At 38.6% G+C, this 18,223-nt stretch overlaps 2 protein-coding genes across 4 annotated transcripts in view; one reads left to right on the top strand and one right to left on the bottom strand.

The window, feature by feature from the left end:
- Window positions 1-18,223, bottom strand: part of LOC136254748 (uncharacterized) — a 304,047-nt gene that overhangs the window by 44,068 nt on the left and 241,756 nt on the right. The window lies entirely within an intron of this gene.
- The window catches only part of LOC136254738 (uncharacterized), a 100,980-nt gene that overhangs the window by 63,373 nt on the left and 19,384 nt on the right, over window positions 1-18,223 (top strand). For both annotated transcript variants that reach the window (XM_066047477.1, XM_066047476.1), the window contains one exon: window positions 11,867-12,010. In XM_066047477.1, coding sequence (XP_065903549.1) covers window positions 11,867-12,010 — 144 coding nt within the window. The remainder of the gene's footprint in view (window positions 1-11,866; window positions 12,011-18,223) is intronic.

The following is an 18,223-nucleotide window of genomic DNA, read 5'->3' as shown; positions in this document are numbered from 1 at the left end:
GCCCTAATTTTTTTACAGAAACGTTTCTAGTTTGTTTAAGAAAAACCTTTGCTATATTGATAAGCATACAATGCGTGCACTATTTATCCTTCTTTACCATGGCCATCAGTTAATCTATCGCTGAGTGTTAATAGACTACAGTATGGCTTCCAACCAGTGTATATTCAAACTATTCGAATACACGTGGTCGCCGGTTGCACCAAAAACACACACATACGTGACTCGCTGTTGATATCGATCAGAGAGAGCAACTCACAGCGAACTATATAGCAATGTGTAAGTCAATAAATAATTATAGTTTATTTAGTAACAATGTTAAACCCAGTCGGGTCATCCAGGTCCTGCTTTACAGATTATTCAGGTCTGCTAAATTAAATGTGGACGTGTTACTACACATCATAGCATAGCTCTGTTTCTTTTGTGAGCCACACCCACTTGCATAAATTTCAGTTTGCAGACTTATGGTAGCCACGTCCATTCATCAGTGTGTAGGTATGCACGAATCCACGTCAATTATTGTCTGCAGGCTTATGTAGAGCCATGCCCACTGATAATTTGTCATTGTATGAGTCATAATCTAGTATAATAGTGCTGTGAGTGACTCAATAGATATTTAGTGGTCACAAGCTTGCAGAAAAACTTCACAAACAAGTAAATAAGAAAAAATTGGAATTTTAAATTAGATTAGGGACAGTGTAAAATGCTGCAATAAAAAGTAGTGAAACAAGCTGAATCGGAGTAGTACGTAATGTCCAAATACTGTAAAACAATAAGAAGTGAATATCCCTACTGTACATTGAGTGTAGCACAGTAGGGATATTCACTTCTTATTGTTTTATATTATTTAGACATTATGTACTACTCCGATCCAGCTTGTTTCACTACTTTTTATTGCAGCATTTTACCCTGTCCTTAATCTAATTTAAAATTCCAAATTTTTCTTATACTTGTAAAATTATTATTTGCATGATAGAGCCCCTGATGTGTCCACAAATGAATTATACAGCTGCAAAGATTGTCGGCCAGTTTTTGAATGCTGGCAATATTCCTGCATGATGTGTACTGAATGGTTTGTACACTGAGCCGGCGCTTGAAACTGACTAATCTTAATGTATTAGTTTATTCAGCTAGCCCAGTGCTCCCAAACGGTAGTGCAATTGGGTAACTATACAAGCATTCCATTTATAATCGCATGAAGGCTATGAAAGGAACAATCCTTTTTTTACCTTTGTCTTTACAAAACACTCTTGATAGGCTGGATGAAGCAGGGTTTAGGGCTCAGTATTCCTCTAGTGACATCGTATCCGCATTCCCAGACCCAGAGAGCTCTACATGGTCACCCTACCAAAAACAAGGTTGTGTGGCAGGGTATAGTGGATGTGGATAATGTGAGGCATGCAATGACAAGTTTGCACAACACAAACTGGGTGTACAGAACCTTGAATGAAAGTAGTGTGTATGAAGCTGTTAAGAAAACTATCAAAGTTGTAAGTATTGCCAATAATCCTAGCCGTATTTATACAGAGCATCACCTGATGATGTTCACAGATTACAGTCTTACACCATTTGGAAAATGGATCAATATAAATTATGCCAACTGGTACAGATATATACTGAGCACTACAAATAGCTGAATGTCCGTGACCTCTGGACAATCATTAGAAATACCTTGACATTAAATGTTTTCCAACATTGTTCCCACTGAGCGGTATGGAGAGTTTCATCCCCAGGGTTCAGGTAATGAGTATTTTAGGTCAATAAATATGTTATTTGTTGGTGACATTTTGCATCTTTGACCAGTTACTGGATCACCAATGTTTTCAAAACTGTACAACAAGTTGATTTCCAGTAGGATAGGAAGCATTGCCTCAGTCAGTACATGGAAAGAAAGTATTGTCTATGATGTGATGATTATAAACAAACGGCAAAAGAAGGATGGGTTATTTGTCAATATTTTAGACCATGGTTCTCCTAACACCTGAGAGTTTGGAATGCTTAAAACCATGAGTGATCAATACACTTGTACTGTTAAAAATACTTTGCTGCAATTAGTTAAAGGTTAAACCATAAAATGACTGGACTATTACTGAATTATGAAGTGACCATTATGCTTTGTTTTCAGCTACATATGTTGCACCTGTTACACAGCATTAGAAATGAAGAACAATACAAGAAGTGTCTCTGCAATCAATCCATTCACTACAGAAAATATGGGCATTTAGAATGATAGCTAGTCAACTCAGTCACAAGAAAGCAATATGGAATCGACGCCTTCCATTGTCAGCGAAAGAACTGTGACACAAAGGTAAGTATATTGTACATACGGTGAAAAAGCACATCTCGGGATGAAGCAATGTCAAACAAGGAAGAAATCAAGCCCATAAAATTTAGAATACACATGTACTATTTGGGTACCACACTGTCAAATGACATGCATACAACTCATTACAACTCATTGAAGCTGTTCAGAGGAAAGCGTAGTCTTATCCATTGTGCTTGGCTGGAGGCATCAGGCAGGCAGTCAGGCAGGCAGGCAATTAGTAGAAAATTCAGCCAAATTTTTTTTTTTGATTTCACACAAACTTGTTGAAAAGGTTTGGGGTCAGTCTGAAGACATTTTGGGGCTTGGTCATGCCTAACTAGTACTGCCAAGTTGTCATGAAGGAAAAGTGAAGCTTGTTTCTGGATAATATTATTCAGCTAGAAAGCCCAAACCTGTGTGATAGTCACCAGTTGTGATTAAGCAAATCTTACAATAGTGACATCAAAGCAATCTTGATCATGGCACTGAACAGCTGCTGTATAGAGATGTCACTTTGCAAATTAGCTCTGTACTAATTTAGGGGGTGGTTTTTAATGTGTTATTTATTAGAGTACATTTTCAGTGGTGTTGCGAGCCCTTAGTATTTCCATCACAAATTTGCTTCAGAAACTGTGTTGCAATGGCAAAGCACCCTGGCAGTCTTAACTGCCTAAGATTTTTACGTGTGGGTTATTGGAATGTTTGAAGCCTTGTAGAGATAGATTGTAGAAAAAGGCTGCTACTGTTCGACCTAACGGTCGTCCAGTATCTGTTGACAAGAAGATATCTATAATGGTGAGAGGCAAGTTCATGTTATTGAAAAGCTCTTTTGTATATCACAAACAGTTTCTTATTACTCTTGCAAATACTGTGACAATTCACAAGTGTCAGGGGTTGTCCTTTGACTGTGGAATTGTCGATTTGTCAGACAGTGTATTCTGTGCTGGAATGCCATGTCTAGGGTATGCACTCTGGAAGGACTTCACCTACAGCCTTTGATCTGAAATCAATTTTTGTAAACCAAAGCTGTCTTGACAAATTTATAGATTGCATTCTTCATTTAGGAAAGACCCTCTGCCGTATGAACTACCAGTTAGAAAGAAGCAGCCAGTGAAACGTAATCTGTTATATGTAAAGACTCAAACAGAATCAAAAGCTTGCACATATATTCCATCAAAGGCAGCCCCTCAGCCAAAAAGCATAAAATTGCAGCTGACAATTACGACTGTGAAGTTGTGGTAGTTGAAAGACCTGTTGCACCACCATGTGAGTGGTCAGACTACAGGTATTACCCATGCAGTAGATGAAGAATGACAACTGTGAATGACTACAAGCATGCAAATTGCAATTTGTAAATCCATTTCAATGACAAGATGGTGGATCAGATATAATTTTAAATTGGCCTGATGTACGTTCATTCAGATCAATTGTTGGTGATGATAATTGCCTCTTCGGGGTATTAACTACAGGCTCAGAAGCTCAACATGAAGAATTACAAAGAGCTATAATTGTAGCACATAAGAGCTTCCTAGTGAGTGGAACTAGGCCTGATGGACGCAGAAATTACTCTGTTACTTACAATGATGACTACAGCAATGTTGAGGATTATCTTGCAAGAAGTAGGATGGCAGAAAATGGAGTATCGGATGTAGATTTTGAGGTGTTCTTGCGTGTATGCTAGATGCCCCAATCTATTCCTATCAAGGAGACTTGTTGTATTGCTTTCCTTAAGCCATTGATAGAAGTATACCAGAAAATGTCATTTTCAGGTTGTGACTGCTGCGAGAAGAAGGCCGGAATCTAAAAGCAGCATAGTGCATAAATATGACTTAAAAATATTAATTTAAAAATGAAGTAGTGTAAACAACCATTTATCGGATGGGCTCAATTACTGGAAACACATTCTTCAATTATTGGACGGGTGTTATACCAATAAAAATGGTCGAATTCTGTGGTACAAAGAAGTGGCATGGTTGACAAAGAGTGTGTTATGTCTGTTTAAGGTTGTAATTCTACTGACAAAGGAATGGACAAAGGTTAGCAGTTCATATAACTTTCGTACTGTAGATTTGGGGCTGTTTTCAGAAGTGATTCATCAATGGCACTTTCTCTTCATCACTTTGAAAGCCCATGACAGTCTACTGTTAGTTTCTACTTCAATGTTAGTCACAGGAAACAAGCCAAGCCATGATCAAGGCCAGTATTCACTGAAACTTCCACAGAAAAACACAGTATGGCTAGTGTCGAACTTCCAACTTGAACTGGTGTAACCTAAATCTGTAATGAAGGTTAAGATAAGCTGTGAGTAGCAAAAGATGTTACGAGGTTGGCCAGCATCTGAATATTGATGAAAGTCTGAAATATTCCAAAGACTCAACAATCAGTGCTAGTCCTTGAGTTAAAATGATAGTCTGTTATCCTGCATACGGGTCATTCCATACCAAATCAACAAAAAAAAATCCCTACCCCCTTGGATTTTCATGAAATTTGGCATAGATATGGACTCTACTAAGAAACTTTCTCACAACAAAATTTGGCCCATTCTATTGATCTCCCTTTAAGATATGACCACTCCAAATTTATTACAAAATACTACATGTACATTGGTTTAATGAAATAGTCAAAACATTGTCAGTGATTGTCACAAAACCTTTCTATGGAGATTTTTGGAATGCTTATTAAATTCTCTTTCAAGTGATATATAATTCATTATAATTCATTATAATTACTCAAAGTAAAAGGTCAAACCACAAAAATGTGACTTTTTCCTTTAATCTTACTTTTAAAAAAAAAGGATATTTCAGTTTTTGTTCAAATATTCTTCTAATACCCTTCTTTCATGACAATAAGTGTGAAGTTTGGATGGCAATTAGATCATGAGTTGTGGCTACATATGTAATTTTACATGCTACTGGGGGTATAAGTATGAACACTACTAGGCTTCAACGGTATACCGGTATATTTATTTGATTTCGATATCAGTTGCACACCGGTAGTGTTTACTAGAATATCGAAATATCGCGCATGCGTTTAATAATATCACGTGAGTTATTGTCAGCAGTTTTTATTGAACAAACATGGCCGACTCGTCGTGTACAATCGTGCCAAAGAAGAAAGTTGTGTCACCCGTTTGGGATTATTTCGGCCTCTGTGCAGGTAGCGAAGGGAAGATTATTGACGATGGTGTGACGGTGTGTCGCCAGTGTAACGGCAATGTGCGAGCAAGTGGAGGAAATACATCAAATTTGCTTTCACACTTAAGGACTCACCACCCGTCGAAGTACACTCTAGTGTTACAAGCCCAAAGGGAGAAAGTGAAAGAATCGTCCACCGCATCTTCGTCATCTACCAATGCCAGCCAAGCTACGCTCCCTGAGTTATTTACCAAAACACAAAAGTATGAAAGGACTACAAGGCGATGGCGAGAAATAACAGATTCAATAACTTACTGCATCAGTAAGGACATGCTTCCGATTTATACAGTCGAGAAAGAAGGGTTTCGTCGTCTCACTTATACCCTGGATTCAAAGTATGAGATACCTTCAGCTAAATATTTTTCCAGTGTAGCAATTCCAGCACTGTACGAAAAAACAAGGGAAACAGTAGCTGTGGAAGTTCAAAGTGCCTATTACTTTTCTTCCACCACAGATATGTGGTCCAGCTCAACGATGGAACCATATTTGAGCTATACCGTGCATTTCATAACGAATGATTGGACGCTACAGAGTCGATGCCTTCAAACACTGTTTGTTCCTAAAGACCACAATGCTGATAATCTCAGTGAAGTCCTAACAGAAACACTAGCTCAGTGGAAGTTAGAAGTAGGCCGACAAGTTTGTATAACAACAGACAATGGCAGCAATACACTATGTGCCACAACTGTAAGACTTATGTGGACACAATTATCGTGCTTTGGCCACAACCTACACCTGGCTGTTGTTAATTCTATAAAAGATGAGTCCAGAGTTCAACATTGCTTGGGACTATGTAGAAAGCTAGTGTCTACATTTTCCCACAGTTGGAAAAAAAAGCGAGACTTGACAAAAGCCCAAAATGATCTTGGTGTGCCCCAGCATTCTTTGGTAACAGACTGTCCTACTCGTTGGGGAAGTTTGATCAAAATGATTGACCGTATTCTTGAGCAAGAAGCTTGCATTCGACAAGTTTTAGTAGTTGATCGTAAGAATGCTCACCTTATTCCAACTTGGCAGGATCTAGAAGTATTGGAGTCGATGAAGGCTGCACTAGGGCAATTAGATGATTTCACAGACATGTTGTCATGTGAACAAAAAGTTACAGTGTCTTCGATCAAACCTGTATTACACGTTTTGAAATCTAAAGTGCTTAAAGTCTGTGAAGGTGATGCTAATTTAACCAACTCACTTAAACAAAGGGTTTTGGATTACCTACTGAACAAGTACGATGATAATGATGTTGACGAGCTGTTGAATGTCTGCACTTACCTTGATCCAAGATTCAAGGGAGTGTACATTGAAAATGAAGTTGATCTTGCTTTAGTAAAGGATCGTTTGGCTAGAGAAGGCACAGAAATGATTGAAGATCAAGAGGGGGTTTCTGAACCAACTTCTAGTTCCCAGTCATCATCTGTGGTATCTGACCCTAGTATCAAGAAACGTAAACTCTCAAGTTGGCTCAAGGAGACAGTTGAACTACAATCATCATCCAGTACTCCTCAAACTCCAGATCAGAAAATAAAAAAGGAAATCGAAGATTATCTAAAGTTACCAATGTTAGATGCTGAAATGGATCCTCTGCAATGGTGGAAGGTTCACATGGTAGTACTTCCCACCATGGCTAAACTGGCACAGAAGTACCTCAGTGTGTGTGCTAGCAGCTCACCTTCAGAGAGAATCTTTAGTTGTTCCGGCAACATAGTTTCTAAAAAGCGAACTCTTTTGAAACCAGAGAAGGTAAACATGTTGGTTTTTTTGAACAGAAACCTTAACTAGATGTTGACTATACCTACCTATCATCTACATGAACTACTATAAGAACTCATCACAACTTTTTTACAACTGTCATGATCAACTTATAACTTTTACAACTGTCATTTACTTACAACCTTTACAACTGTCATTAAATTATACAATAATTTTTACAACTTTTATATCACTAATCACTATACAGTGTTACTTGTGATACCATGCAGGCCTGTGGGTGTGCAGATTACAGGCATATCATGTATGTGTGTAGAATTATACAGTTTATGTGATATACCGGTATATCGTGATACATTAGTACTATCGAAACCGGGTATAATTTTTCCAATACCGCCGAACTTTAAACACTACTATAACAATGCAAACTTTTAAATTAAATTATAGTATAGAATCTCATCAGAACATGGCCAAGTTGCAATACACATACAGTTGGAGGCATAGTATAGAAGTATCATAGGTGATTAAACAGAAGTATCAATACCCTCCATTTCTGAAGCCACACCAATACCCCCTATCATACAGTACAGTAGTACTGTACATTAGGGATCATGAAGATTTGGGTTTTCCTAGCCAGAAAATTCACCCCAAAACCAGCTTCACAACTCCATCCTGGCACCTTGGCAGTATTGGTTAGGTATAACTAAGCCCAAAAGTGCCTTCAGTACCATACTTAAAGGCTTCTATGAAATTTAAAAATAAATTTATTCAATGGAATTTTCTACTGACTACCTGCCTGCCTGCCTGCCCACCCGCCTGCCTGATGCCTTCTGGCAAGCATAACTCGATAACAGCTAAGGCTATGGGCTTGCTTTTTCACTGTTCAACGTCGCTTCGTCCTGAGACATGCCTTTTGGCATACCACAGTATGTACAATGCACGGATCATGGACTTACCTTTGTCCTCCTTTGTGTCCCATTTCTTTTTGCTGACAGCTCACAGTGTTGATTTGCGGTAGCACGATGCATGGCTTCCCTACAGTACATTTGTAAATGGGAATCGTCCGTTTTTTCTGTGGTGACTAGATTGATTGCGAAGACGATTGTAACACTGTTCTTCGTTTGTAATGCTGTGTAACGGGCTGATTACACAGAAAATAGCTGAAAGCGAAGCATAGTGGCGGCTGCATTTCAAGGCAGCAATTGATAGAGGGGCACACAAATCGTCATATTTTCATGAGGCACTTCTACTGTTTTTCATCTGTAGCACTTTGTAACGGGCTGAACAAAGCTGAAAGCGAAGTGTAATGGCCACTGCAATTTCGAAGGAAGTATTTGATTCTTGGGGCACGCGCTGTTCAGGCGAAACATTTATTCTGGCGCCATCCTTTCTTTTGATGCGGTATGCGTGGGTTCACCAGTCATAATAATGTTACAAAAAAGTAAACAAACTAGTTAAAGGAAAAATTAGAAATTTCAAGTTCGATTAGGGATCATAGAAAAGAAAGTAGGGAAACAAGGGAGGTAACCTACACCTGCAGATATACTAGTGAACATTTAATCCCTAATTCAGTCTTGGTCTTGGCCTTTAACTTGTTGCTCTCTATATACGTATATCGATGCAGTTATGATAACAACATGATTTTGGTGCAAACACCATCAGGAGTCCATAATAGAGATTTTATGAACTCCTGATGCCATATAGTTGGAGGGTTTAGTAGCAAATTATCTTATGATACTGCAAGTTTTGTAAGAGAAAGGTTTTTGACAAAATTGTTGAAACTTCACAATAGGACTCTATTAAAATTATGAAGTTGGAGGGTTTTGATTTGGTACAGTGACTGTATAGAAGGCCACCGTATAGGGGCCAACTATGCATTCTCTAAATGAGATACCTATACACTAATCCACCTGTCAAAAGTAGCCACTTGCCTGAAGGTTACCGACCCAAAGTTTTGACCGGCTTAGATAGGTTCCAATGTAAATCATTCCTTATTCACCAAATTCTCCCACAAATATTTCCTCCACCAAACTTTTCTGTTATTGTGTAGTGTCTGCTGACATGTACAGATGTCCTACAGAATATCAGAAAAGTTTAGCTGAATAATTGGCAAATTTGGTGAATAAGGAATGATTTACCCTCCAACATCATAATATTAATGTGAAGTTTCCACAATTTTGTCCAACCTTTCATAAGATAATTTGCTACTAAGCCCTCCAATTATATGGCATCAGGAGTACATAAAATCTCTATTATGGACTCCTGATGGTGTTTGCACCACAATCATGTTGTTATCATAACTGCATTGATATGCATAGCAATAGGGGATATTGATGTGGCTTCAGAAATGGAGGGTATTGATACTTCTGTTTAATCACCTTATGATACTTCTATACTATGCCTCCATCTGTATGTGTATTGCAACTTGGCCATGTTCCGATGAGATTCCATACTATAATTTAATTTAAAAGTTTGTATTGTTATAGTAGTGTTCATACTTATACCCCCGGTAACATGTAAAATTACGTATGTAGCCACAACTCATGATCTAATTGCCATCCCAACTTCACACTTACTGTCATGAAAGAAGGGTATTAGAAGTATATTTGAACAAAAATTTAAAGTAATTGAAATATCCTTTTTTGAAAAAAGTAAGATCAAAGGAAAAGGTCACATTTTGTGGTTTGATCTTTTCCTTTGAGTAATTATACTGAATTATATATCACTTGAAAATGAATTTAATAAGCATTCCAAAACTCTAACCAGAAAGGTTTTGTGACAATCACTGACAAAGTTATGGCCATTTTATTAAACCAGTGTAGTATTTTGTAATAAACTTGGAGTGGTCATATCTTAAAGGGAGATCAATAAAATGGGCCAAATTTTGGAGCGAGAAAGTTTCTTAGTAGAGTCCATGTCTATGCCAAATTTCATGAAAATCCGAAGGGGTCGGGATTTTTTTTTTTTGCTGAGTTGGTATGGAATGATCCATACCCCACTTTATTGTATGAATACCATATAAAGCTAACCCCTCCCATCCATTATTTTAGTTGTTGATAGCAGTGTTATAACAATTTAATGGCCCAAAGCTGCTACTCTCACTTAAGCAGGTGACTATTGGCAAATTATTATGAGCATTCTCCATGATCTTTTTTGCTGGTACGTTTATTTAGTAACTCTATGTAGGTAACTTTCAGTGTGGAACCCACCCCCTCCCCCTACGTATTACCTTCTGTGGCTAAAAGCAACAAACAACATTAAACATATAACAAAGATGGTATTGCAATGCCCTCTTCCTTGTTAGATTTAGTCATCTCTGTCCTATGTGGTAGTGAAAAAACACTAAAGTAACTGGCGTCACTTGGTGTTTCTGCAGTGACCAAAGTACATTGTCCCCTGTGCTTCCTACATGGTAGTAGGAGGGCATGAAGGTGATCAAGTGTGAATGGTGCACAGCTCCTACTGGGTAGTGTAGGGAGTTTCTGTAGTGGCAAAGGTACACTGTCTTCTGGTTTCTCCTACGTGGTAGTAGGAATATTCTACAAAAACAAGAAATGTGGTGCAGAGCTCCTTATTGGTGTCAGGAGTTATTCTGCAGTTGGTATACTGTCCGTTCCTCTGAAATGTGACAGTGCAGTTACTCCTTGTTTTAAGGGTGCTCTGTACAGTTCGTACAAGACTTCCCAAGACATGGTCTGTTTTGCACTAAAAGAAATATTAAGGTCACTTAATTTGTCTGTGACATGTTGACACATTTTAGAACCCATAAATTAGGTATCCCATAGCAACAAGTGCACGCATCTTGCTATTCTACACCCTCTCACTTAAATTAGAACTACTCCATCATTTTAATCCAATGGACATGAAATTTTCACACAAGCTACTTTAGTAATTTTGCCAAAGAAGAGTGTTTGCCATTTTTAAATAGCAAGTTCAGATGATGAATAGCATGGAACTAAAGAAAAGGATTTCTGGGAATGTCAACTCGAAAGATAAATATGTGATGAATGAGAAGCTAAAAGAAAAAAAAGAAAAACGCACAATGGTTTGTGCTGTTTAGCATAGTGTATCATAAAAGTATCAAGGCTCTTGTGCATAAACTGTAGGACTAGTTCTAGTATAAAGGGAAAAACTGTAACTCATGTTCTAAAGCAAATTTAGCAGTTGGGTTTGGACTAAACTGTGTACTAGTGTTAGCTTATATCCAGTAAAAAAGTACAGAACATTTGTAAATTATAGAACAAATTAAATTTCATTGGAAGCCATATAAGTGGACTGTACAGAGCACCCTTAATCCTCCTCTACCATTGTACTTGGCCATAGGGAGGAAGATATGGAGGATACAAGCACCCATTTAAATAATTGGGTGGTGGTTTTGTAGGTGTACAGGAGGTTTGAGCTGCAGGGATGCCTATAGAATCAGGCTGGTATGGTAAACTGCCTACCCACCAGGAAAGGGACATAATGCTTAGGTGCAAAATGGGCTATTTTGGGGGGATTTATGTTATTTATACAAAAAAGACCAATGTAGAGGACATGCAGCTGTCTAATTGAACCTCAATGTTAATGTGTTATTAATAGAGTACATTAATATACATGTAGCTGACTGCTGTATGTATTTGACTACTGAACTGATCTTTTGTGATAATACTTGCCTGGCTTGTAGGTAGAAGAAGGTGGAGACCTCACCTATCACAGACAGCTGGGGTTTCCAAGTTGCCTTTTCTATCAGGACTGATGCCTTTTACTGATTATACATCTTCTTTTGATAGCAGTAGTACTGATGATGAAGTAGAAAGTATTTTTAAAGGTGTTGTTATATATGTTTGCTGTACGTGATTTGTGCATGTTTAATGTAGTTTGTGCGTGTGTGTGTGCATGTTTTTGGTGCAGATGTGTGTGCGTGTGCAGGGGATGCTGGTGTGTGTGAGTGCACATGCATGCATGCATGTGTGTGTGCATGTGTATGTCAGTGAATCAGTGTAGACCATTTTTTGAGTGTGTAATATGTACGTACGTATGTACTATTGCTTGATTGCTTGATTTATGATGGAATACGGCAACAAAAATGTTCAAGAATTACTGTAGTTGTGAGACCTTGACTAAAATGTTCAAAATCAAGACTCACAGTAGTGAGGCGTACAACCAAGAAACTATGAAGTGCATGCCTAATTAAAAAGACGCATGGCCACTATTGTGAGTTATTTACATGTGGGGTCGGTTTTGCATTATTATCCTTGGATTATGCAACATCTCTCAATGGATTAGTATTGCATTAGCTATGTAATCAAAAATCTTTAGTTGTCGTCATTTTCTTGCAACCTCACTAAAATAAAAATATTGCCGTATTTAGACATATTTCACTTTATTTCTCTACCTTGTGTTACACTTATCATCACGTTATACCAATCATCTTACCCATGTTTGTACCTGCCATCTAGGCCTGACATTATCTAATTCTGGTTGGCTCTATGCATATTTTCTCCATTCAAACCTGTAATCCCTACAATAACTTTTAAAGACACGATGTGGACACAAGCCCTAATATCTGAAAAACAAGCATGCAGAGCCGTAAGTTCCCTAGGGAAGGCGTTTTAAGCAGAAATATTTTAGAGTCCATGTAGTGCACGCTCCATGCAAGCGTTTATAATCGGCAGATGTCTTATAAACAAGGTGTGAAAGCGTGAAGAACGTACAAACACTAGGTAAGGTGTATAAATCGTTAGTCAATACTCCATTTAGTGCCATGCACCAGTGCAAGAAATATTTTGCAAGTTGTGTGGAATTACCAAAGCTCATGTACACAAAGTCACCAACCACGAACTACATTTTAGACTGCTTCCCTACAGTACGTGCATAGTGAAAGCCACAACACAAGCTCCACCTCAATTAATGCTTTGTAGAAGTGTGAAACTGCTGTGACAGCTACAAACAAAGCAAATGAGGCAATTCTAATTGCAGGTAAGATGGCTGCAAAATCCATGAAAATTTCTTACCTTAGAGTAAACGTATAACAATGCTATTACAACACATAACAAAAATTTAATAAACATCACATCAAATAGTTTAACTCCAAAAGTGATTGTTTCTTGGATGTCTGCATGATGACACAATATTAAGTGAGCCCTGTAGAAGAACAAGAAGGCGCTGAATTAAACATTAGACTATTATATTCAAGGCTAAGTGAATCTGGTGTATCAGAGGTAAGGTAAATGTGTTTTGATGCCTAAGTACATAAACATGGACACGAGGAGACCTGTCAAACAACAAGTGGCCACCAAACAGAATGTACAACATGGTAAATATATCTTAGCTATGCAACAGGAAAATCAGGATTAGAATTGTACCAATTCCTACTTGTTAAGCTAAGTGAATACCTGATATATTGCTTAACCAATTTTACAATCAATTCCTGATCTTAAGTTACATTAAGTTACATTAAGTTACACTTGTGCATAAAAGTACAACTTATTGTTACAAACGTGTGGGGTTAGAAAGACTAAATTATAGCGTGAAATAGTTGTACAATGACATCACACACAATTAATGACATAAATACATGAAAAGTAAAAGTAAATGTCCTAAAGTTCCTACAGTGTGTGACATTCCCAGGGGTTGATTACCCCCTGGTAATGTAAATTCAAGTTGATTGTTCTTGATCTCATGATGCTACTTCTGTTGGTGCAACATGCTGTATCAGTCTATGGAGAACACTTGGTTTCTTCTCATTATTCAACACTTGTACACGAGCTCCACAAACTTGATCATCTCTGCTTTTAACTAATTCTATCACTCTGCCCAGCTTTCACCAATATTGAGCTGTATGATCATCCTTCATCACCATAACGTCACCTGTTTTGATTGGTGTATTGTTCCTCTGCTTGTTATTCTGGCATTGGTAGTGCTCTCTCAATCCTAACAAATAGTCTCTTCTCCACTGTCTTGTAAATTGATATAGAATTCTAAATTGATTCTTGGCTCTCTTGGTCAAGGATTTGGCAGTACTTGTGACTTCAAAATGACATCCATTGTGAGTGTGAGAAATCCCTTCCATATGATCATAAATATATGTTAACGGGTGATTATTCAGTGTTTCCTCAATCTCTATCAACAGAATACACAATTCTTCAAAGCTTAAAGTTGACCTCCCTAGGTTTTTCTTAAGACATCTTTTCACACTGCCTACCAACCTCCCCCAGAACCTCCCCTACCAGGGGGCCTTCTCTAAAATTAAACTGCAGGTTTCTTGACGGTTAACCATGTACTGCTGAACTTCCTGTGATCTAACAACCTTTTTTACCTCCGATGATGCTGACCTGAATGTCTTAGCATTATCTGTGATAACGATTGAGGGTAATCCCCTATGACTCGTAAACCTTCTGAAAGCCAAAAGAAATGCAGCACTTGACAAATCAGCTGTGAGCTCCAGATGCACTGCCCTTGTGGACGCACATGTAAGAAGACATATATAAACCTTGTATTCTCCATTGGTAGCTCCTGGATCCTTTACATACAGTGGACCAGCAAAATCTATTCCAGTATTGAAGAATGGTGGTGTCTCACTCACACGCTCGTCAGGAAGATCTGGTGGTAAAAATGCAGGGTAGTTCTTTCATTCACCCTTTAGACATATGACACACTTCCGGGTGACTTGTTTCACTGCTTCTTGATCCAGTAGTTCCTTCGAATTGAATTCAAGGTCTCTCTTATTCCATCATGTAGTACGCACTGATGATGATACCTGATCAGCAACATGGAAAACCAATGCTTCGGTGGTAGCAAAATAGGATTGTTAGAGCATGATGGAACTAATGCCTTGCCAAGTCTGCCATGATAACGGATCATTCCTCTGTCATCTAAGAATACGTAGGTGCAGCTGTTTTAAAAAAACCTTCTTCTTGAGTAGCAAATCATGGTATTCATTCGAAAAAGCTTGTTGCTGGATTGATTGTACCCACAACTCTTCTGCTGACTTCAATTCTGCCACTGATAAACCTGGAGGTTCAGTGATTTCTGACCCTTTGAATCAAGATACTTGTAAACTTCCTCACTATTGCAGTCACTCTCAAAAGCTTCAGCCTTGATCCAAATCTCTCCAGAACAATTATTTTCACTAGGTTCACAATACCAGCATCTGTATCATTAGTAACTGTCAATGTGTGCATGATAACAGGAGGGTTCCTTACCAGTTCCTCGTTAGCACGCTGTTCTTCAAAGGTGGTAGGTAAGTTAGGCCACTTATCAATGGAATCTCTAAGAAATAATTGCCCATTCCACCACAAATCAGTATTAACAGGATCTGCCGCCGTACATGATCTTGACGGAATATCTGCTGGATTCTCCTTCCCGGGGCAGAATCTCCATAAATCTCTGTCAGTCAACTTACGGATTTCATTTACTCGGTTCTGTACATATGTTTTCCAATGACGGTCATTTCTTATCCAACACAAGGTTGTAAAAGAATCCATCCAACAATAGGACTTGTTAGGTAGTGATAAAGACTTTAACTGCTGTCTTACTGTATCAAAAAGCCCCCCCCCCCCCAAGCAGCTCTAATCTGGGGATGGTCTGTTTCTTAATTGGTGACACTCGTGCCTTTGACGCTACCAGATTGACATCAACTGTATCTCCTTGAGAGTACTCAATTCTCAAATATATTACAGCCGCATATGCTCTCTCTGAGGCATCACTGAAGCCATGAAGTTGACAGCGAATAGGTGTTTGGTTCTTCAAAAATAAACATTGCGGAATCTGAATGCTGGATAGGAGAGAAAACTCATTACCAAGTTGCTTCCAATGTACCAATGGATCTCCTTCTAGTTTATCATCCTAGTTAACCTTATGTGTACACAACTGTTGAAAGAGAACCTTGGCCGACACTGTGAATGGACTGATGAACCCAAATGGGTCATCCCTGATATTCGCAGAGATCTCTTGGTGGGAGGTAGTGAATCAACAAACTGGATCAATTCATGAAATTCAAAGCAGAAATTTTCTGTTTGTATGTTCCATCTAAGCCCCAGAATCTTAAATAACTTATCTTCTGGTTGACTGACTGGGCCATTTTCAACCACCACTTCACCTTCTGCTCTACCAATCATCTGTTGTAGGGTGCTATCACTAGTTCTCCACTTACAAAAGTTAAAACCTCCTTTCTTCATGATTTCCTTAGATTGCAGATATAAGTGGTACCCCTTCTTGACATCAGGCGCTCCTCCTGGAAAATCATCAACATACAATGTATTTGCCAACAGTTCAATTACCTCAGAATCACTATTCTTCTGTTGAGAAAGATGGTGCTAAATAACTCCTTGTAGGATAGCTGGGCTGACCAAACACTAATCTACAGAATCGGTACTGAACAATCTCTGGTTCCGCTGCCTGTACTCCATTAAACCAAAGTAGTCTTAGCATATTTCGGTCTTCAACATTACTCATGATCTGGTGAAACACCTTCTCTATATCAGCTGTAATTCCAATTTGGTAAGTACGAAATCTCAATAGAACATCAAATATCAGAGGAGTTAAATTTGGACCTTTTTCCAAACAATCATTTATGGAGTGATGCTGTTTCTCTGACTTAGCGGAACCGTCAAACACTATTCTCAGTTTAGTGGTATCCTTATCCTCCCATACAACACCATGGTGAGGAAGAAAATAAGCATTAATAGAGCTTAACTCCAACTGTGGTACAGGTTCAATTATGCCAGTCTGTAATTTGGTTTGGAAGATCTTATCATACTCCATCAACAAAGAGTTTTTCTCTTGAAATCGAGCCTTCAGCTTTCTTATCCTGGGCATGCACAAATTGTAATTCATAGATTCGGGTCTGGTTGACTTCCACGGTAATCCCACCTTGTAACATCCTTGTAAGAAGTCATACTTAATTTGTATTGGAAATGGTTCCTCTGTCATGTCTGATACAGGATACCCCACAATCCCAATAGATCAGTATCCCAAAATCTTCTCAACTCCTATTCCAGTCCCGAGCTATCTGAAAGTTTGTCGACTTCAGAGGAGCCTTCCGTTATTACAGCTAGGTGAGCATGTGAGTTGTTGTCATCAAGTTCACTACCTGTCGCTGGTCCTGATATTAACCATCCCAACTTAATAATTACAGCTACTAGTCCACCAGATCCTCGAATTATCTCATCACGAACAATTATGAATCTCCCAGTATTGATTAGAGCCAATAAGCACATCAATCGTGCCATTATCAAATCTGGAAGATCCATTCAGAGGAGGCAGATCCACCAATTCTAGTTCTTGGAACTCTGGGTGCTGACCAAGTGTAACAACTCTATTCAAGAGAGAACAAATGCTAGGGAAACAAAGAGCAGTAAATTCTATTCCTTGTTGGCACTTTCCTAGCAGTGTCACATGAACCAAGTCACAGTGTTGTCTACTAAAAGACTAACTGCCAAACACATTCAAACTCACAGATTCCTTCCTTACTGCATTGAGACCCAGTCTGTTCTTCAACTTCAGAGTGATGTAGGATCTCTGACTGCCACTATCCAGTAAAGCTCGGTCTGGGACCAACTCACCATTGTTACTCACTGCTGAACTACTAGCAGTCTGAAGCAATACAGCTCTCCGATTATATGCTGCTGTTTGTGTAGTAGTCATGTCTCCATTATTATTTACAGGTTCTGTGTGTGAATCAGGCACTCTTGGTTCACAAATGGATTAATGGTATTGGCGACCACATTTACAATATCTCTTTGCACTATGACATTGACTGGCATGGTGGCCAACAGCAAGGCATGCAAAACAGCGACCACCCCATTTCAGAATATCTCTCTGTGCTTGTACATCTGCCACAACTTCACAGGAGGCTAAAAATGATGCATGATCTTTCACTAGAACCTTGATCTCTGATGACAAATGATGAGGTACTACCTTGGTAATGTTTCCCAGTTCCAGGTTGCAACTCAGACCTGCCCTCATTAACTCGAACTGTGTCACTAAGTTCACGTGCATCTACTTCACACTTGATGGCTTGAAGTACCTCGTCCACCTT

The sequence above is a fragment of the Dysidea avara genome, chromosome 4 (assembly GCF_963678975.1).
Source record: "Dysidea avara chromosome 4, odDysAvar1.4, whole genome shotgun sequence".
Lineage (NCBI taxonomy): Eukaryota > Metazoa > Porifera > Demospongiae > Dictyoceratida > Dysideidae > Dysidea > Dysidea avara.
Note: the sequence above shows the minus strand (reverse complement) of the source record. Positions and strands in the feature narration are given on the sequence as shown.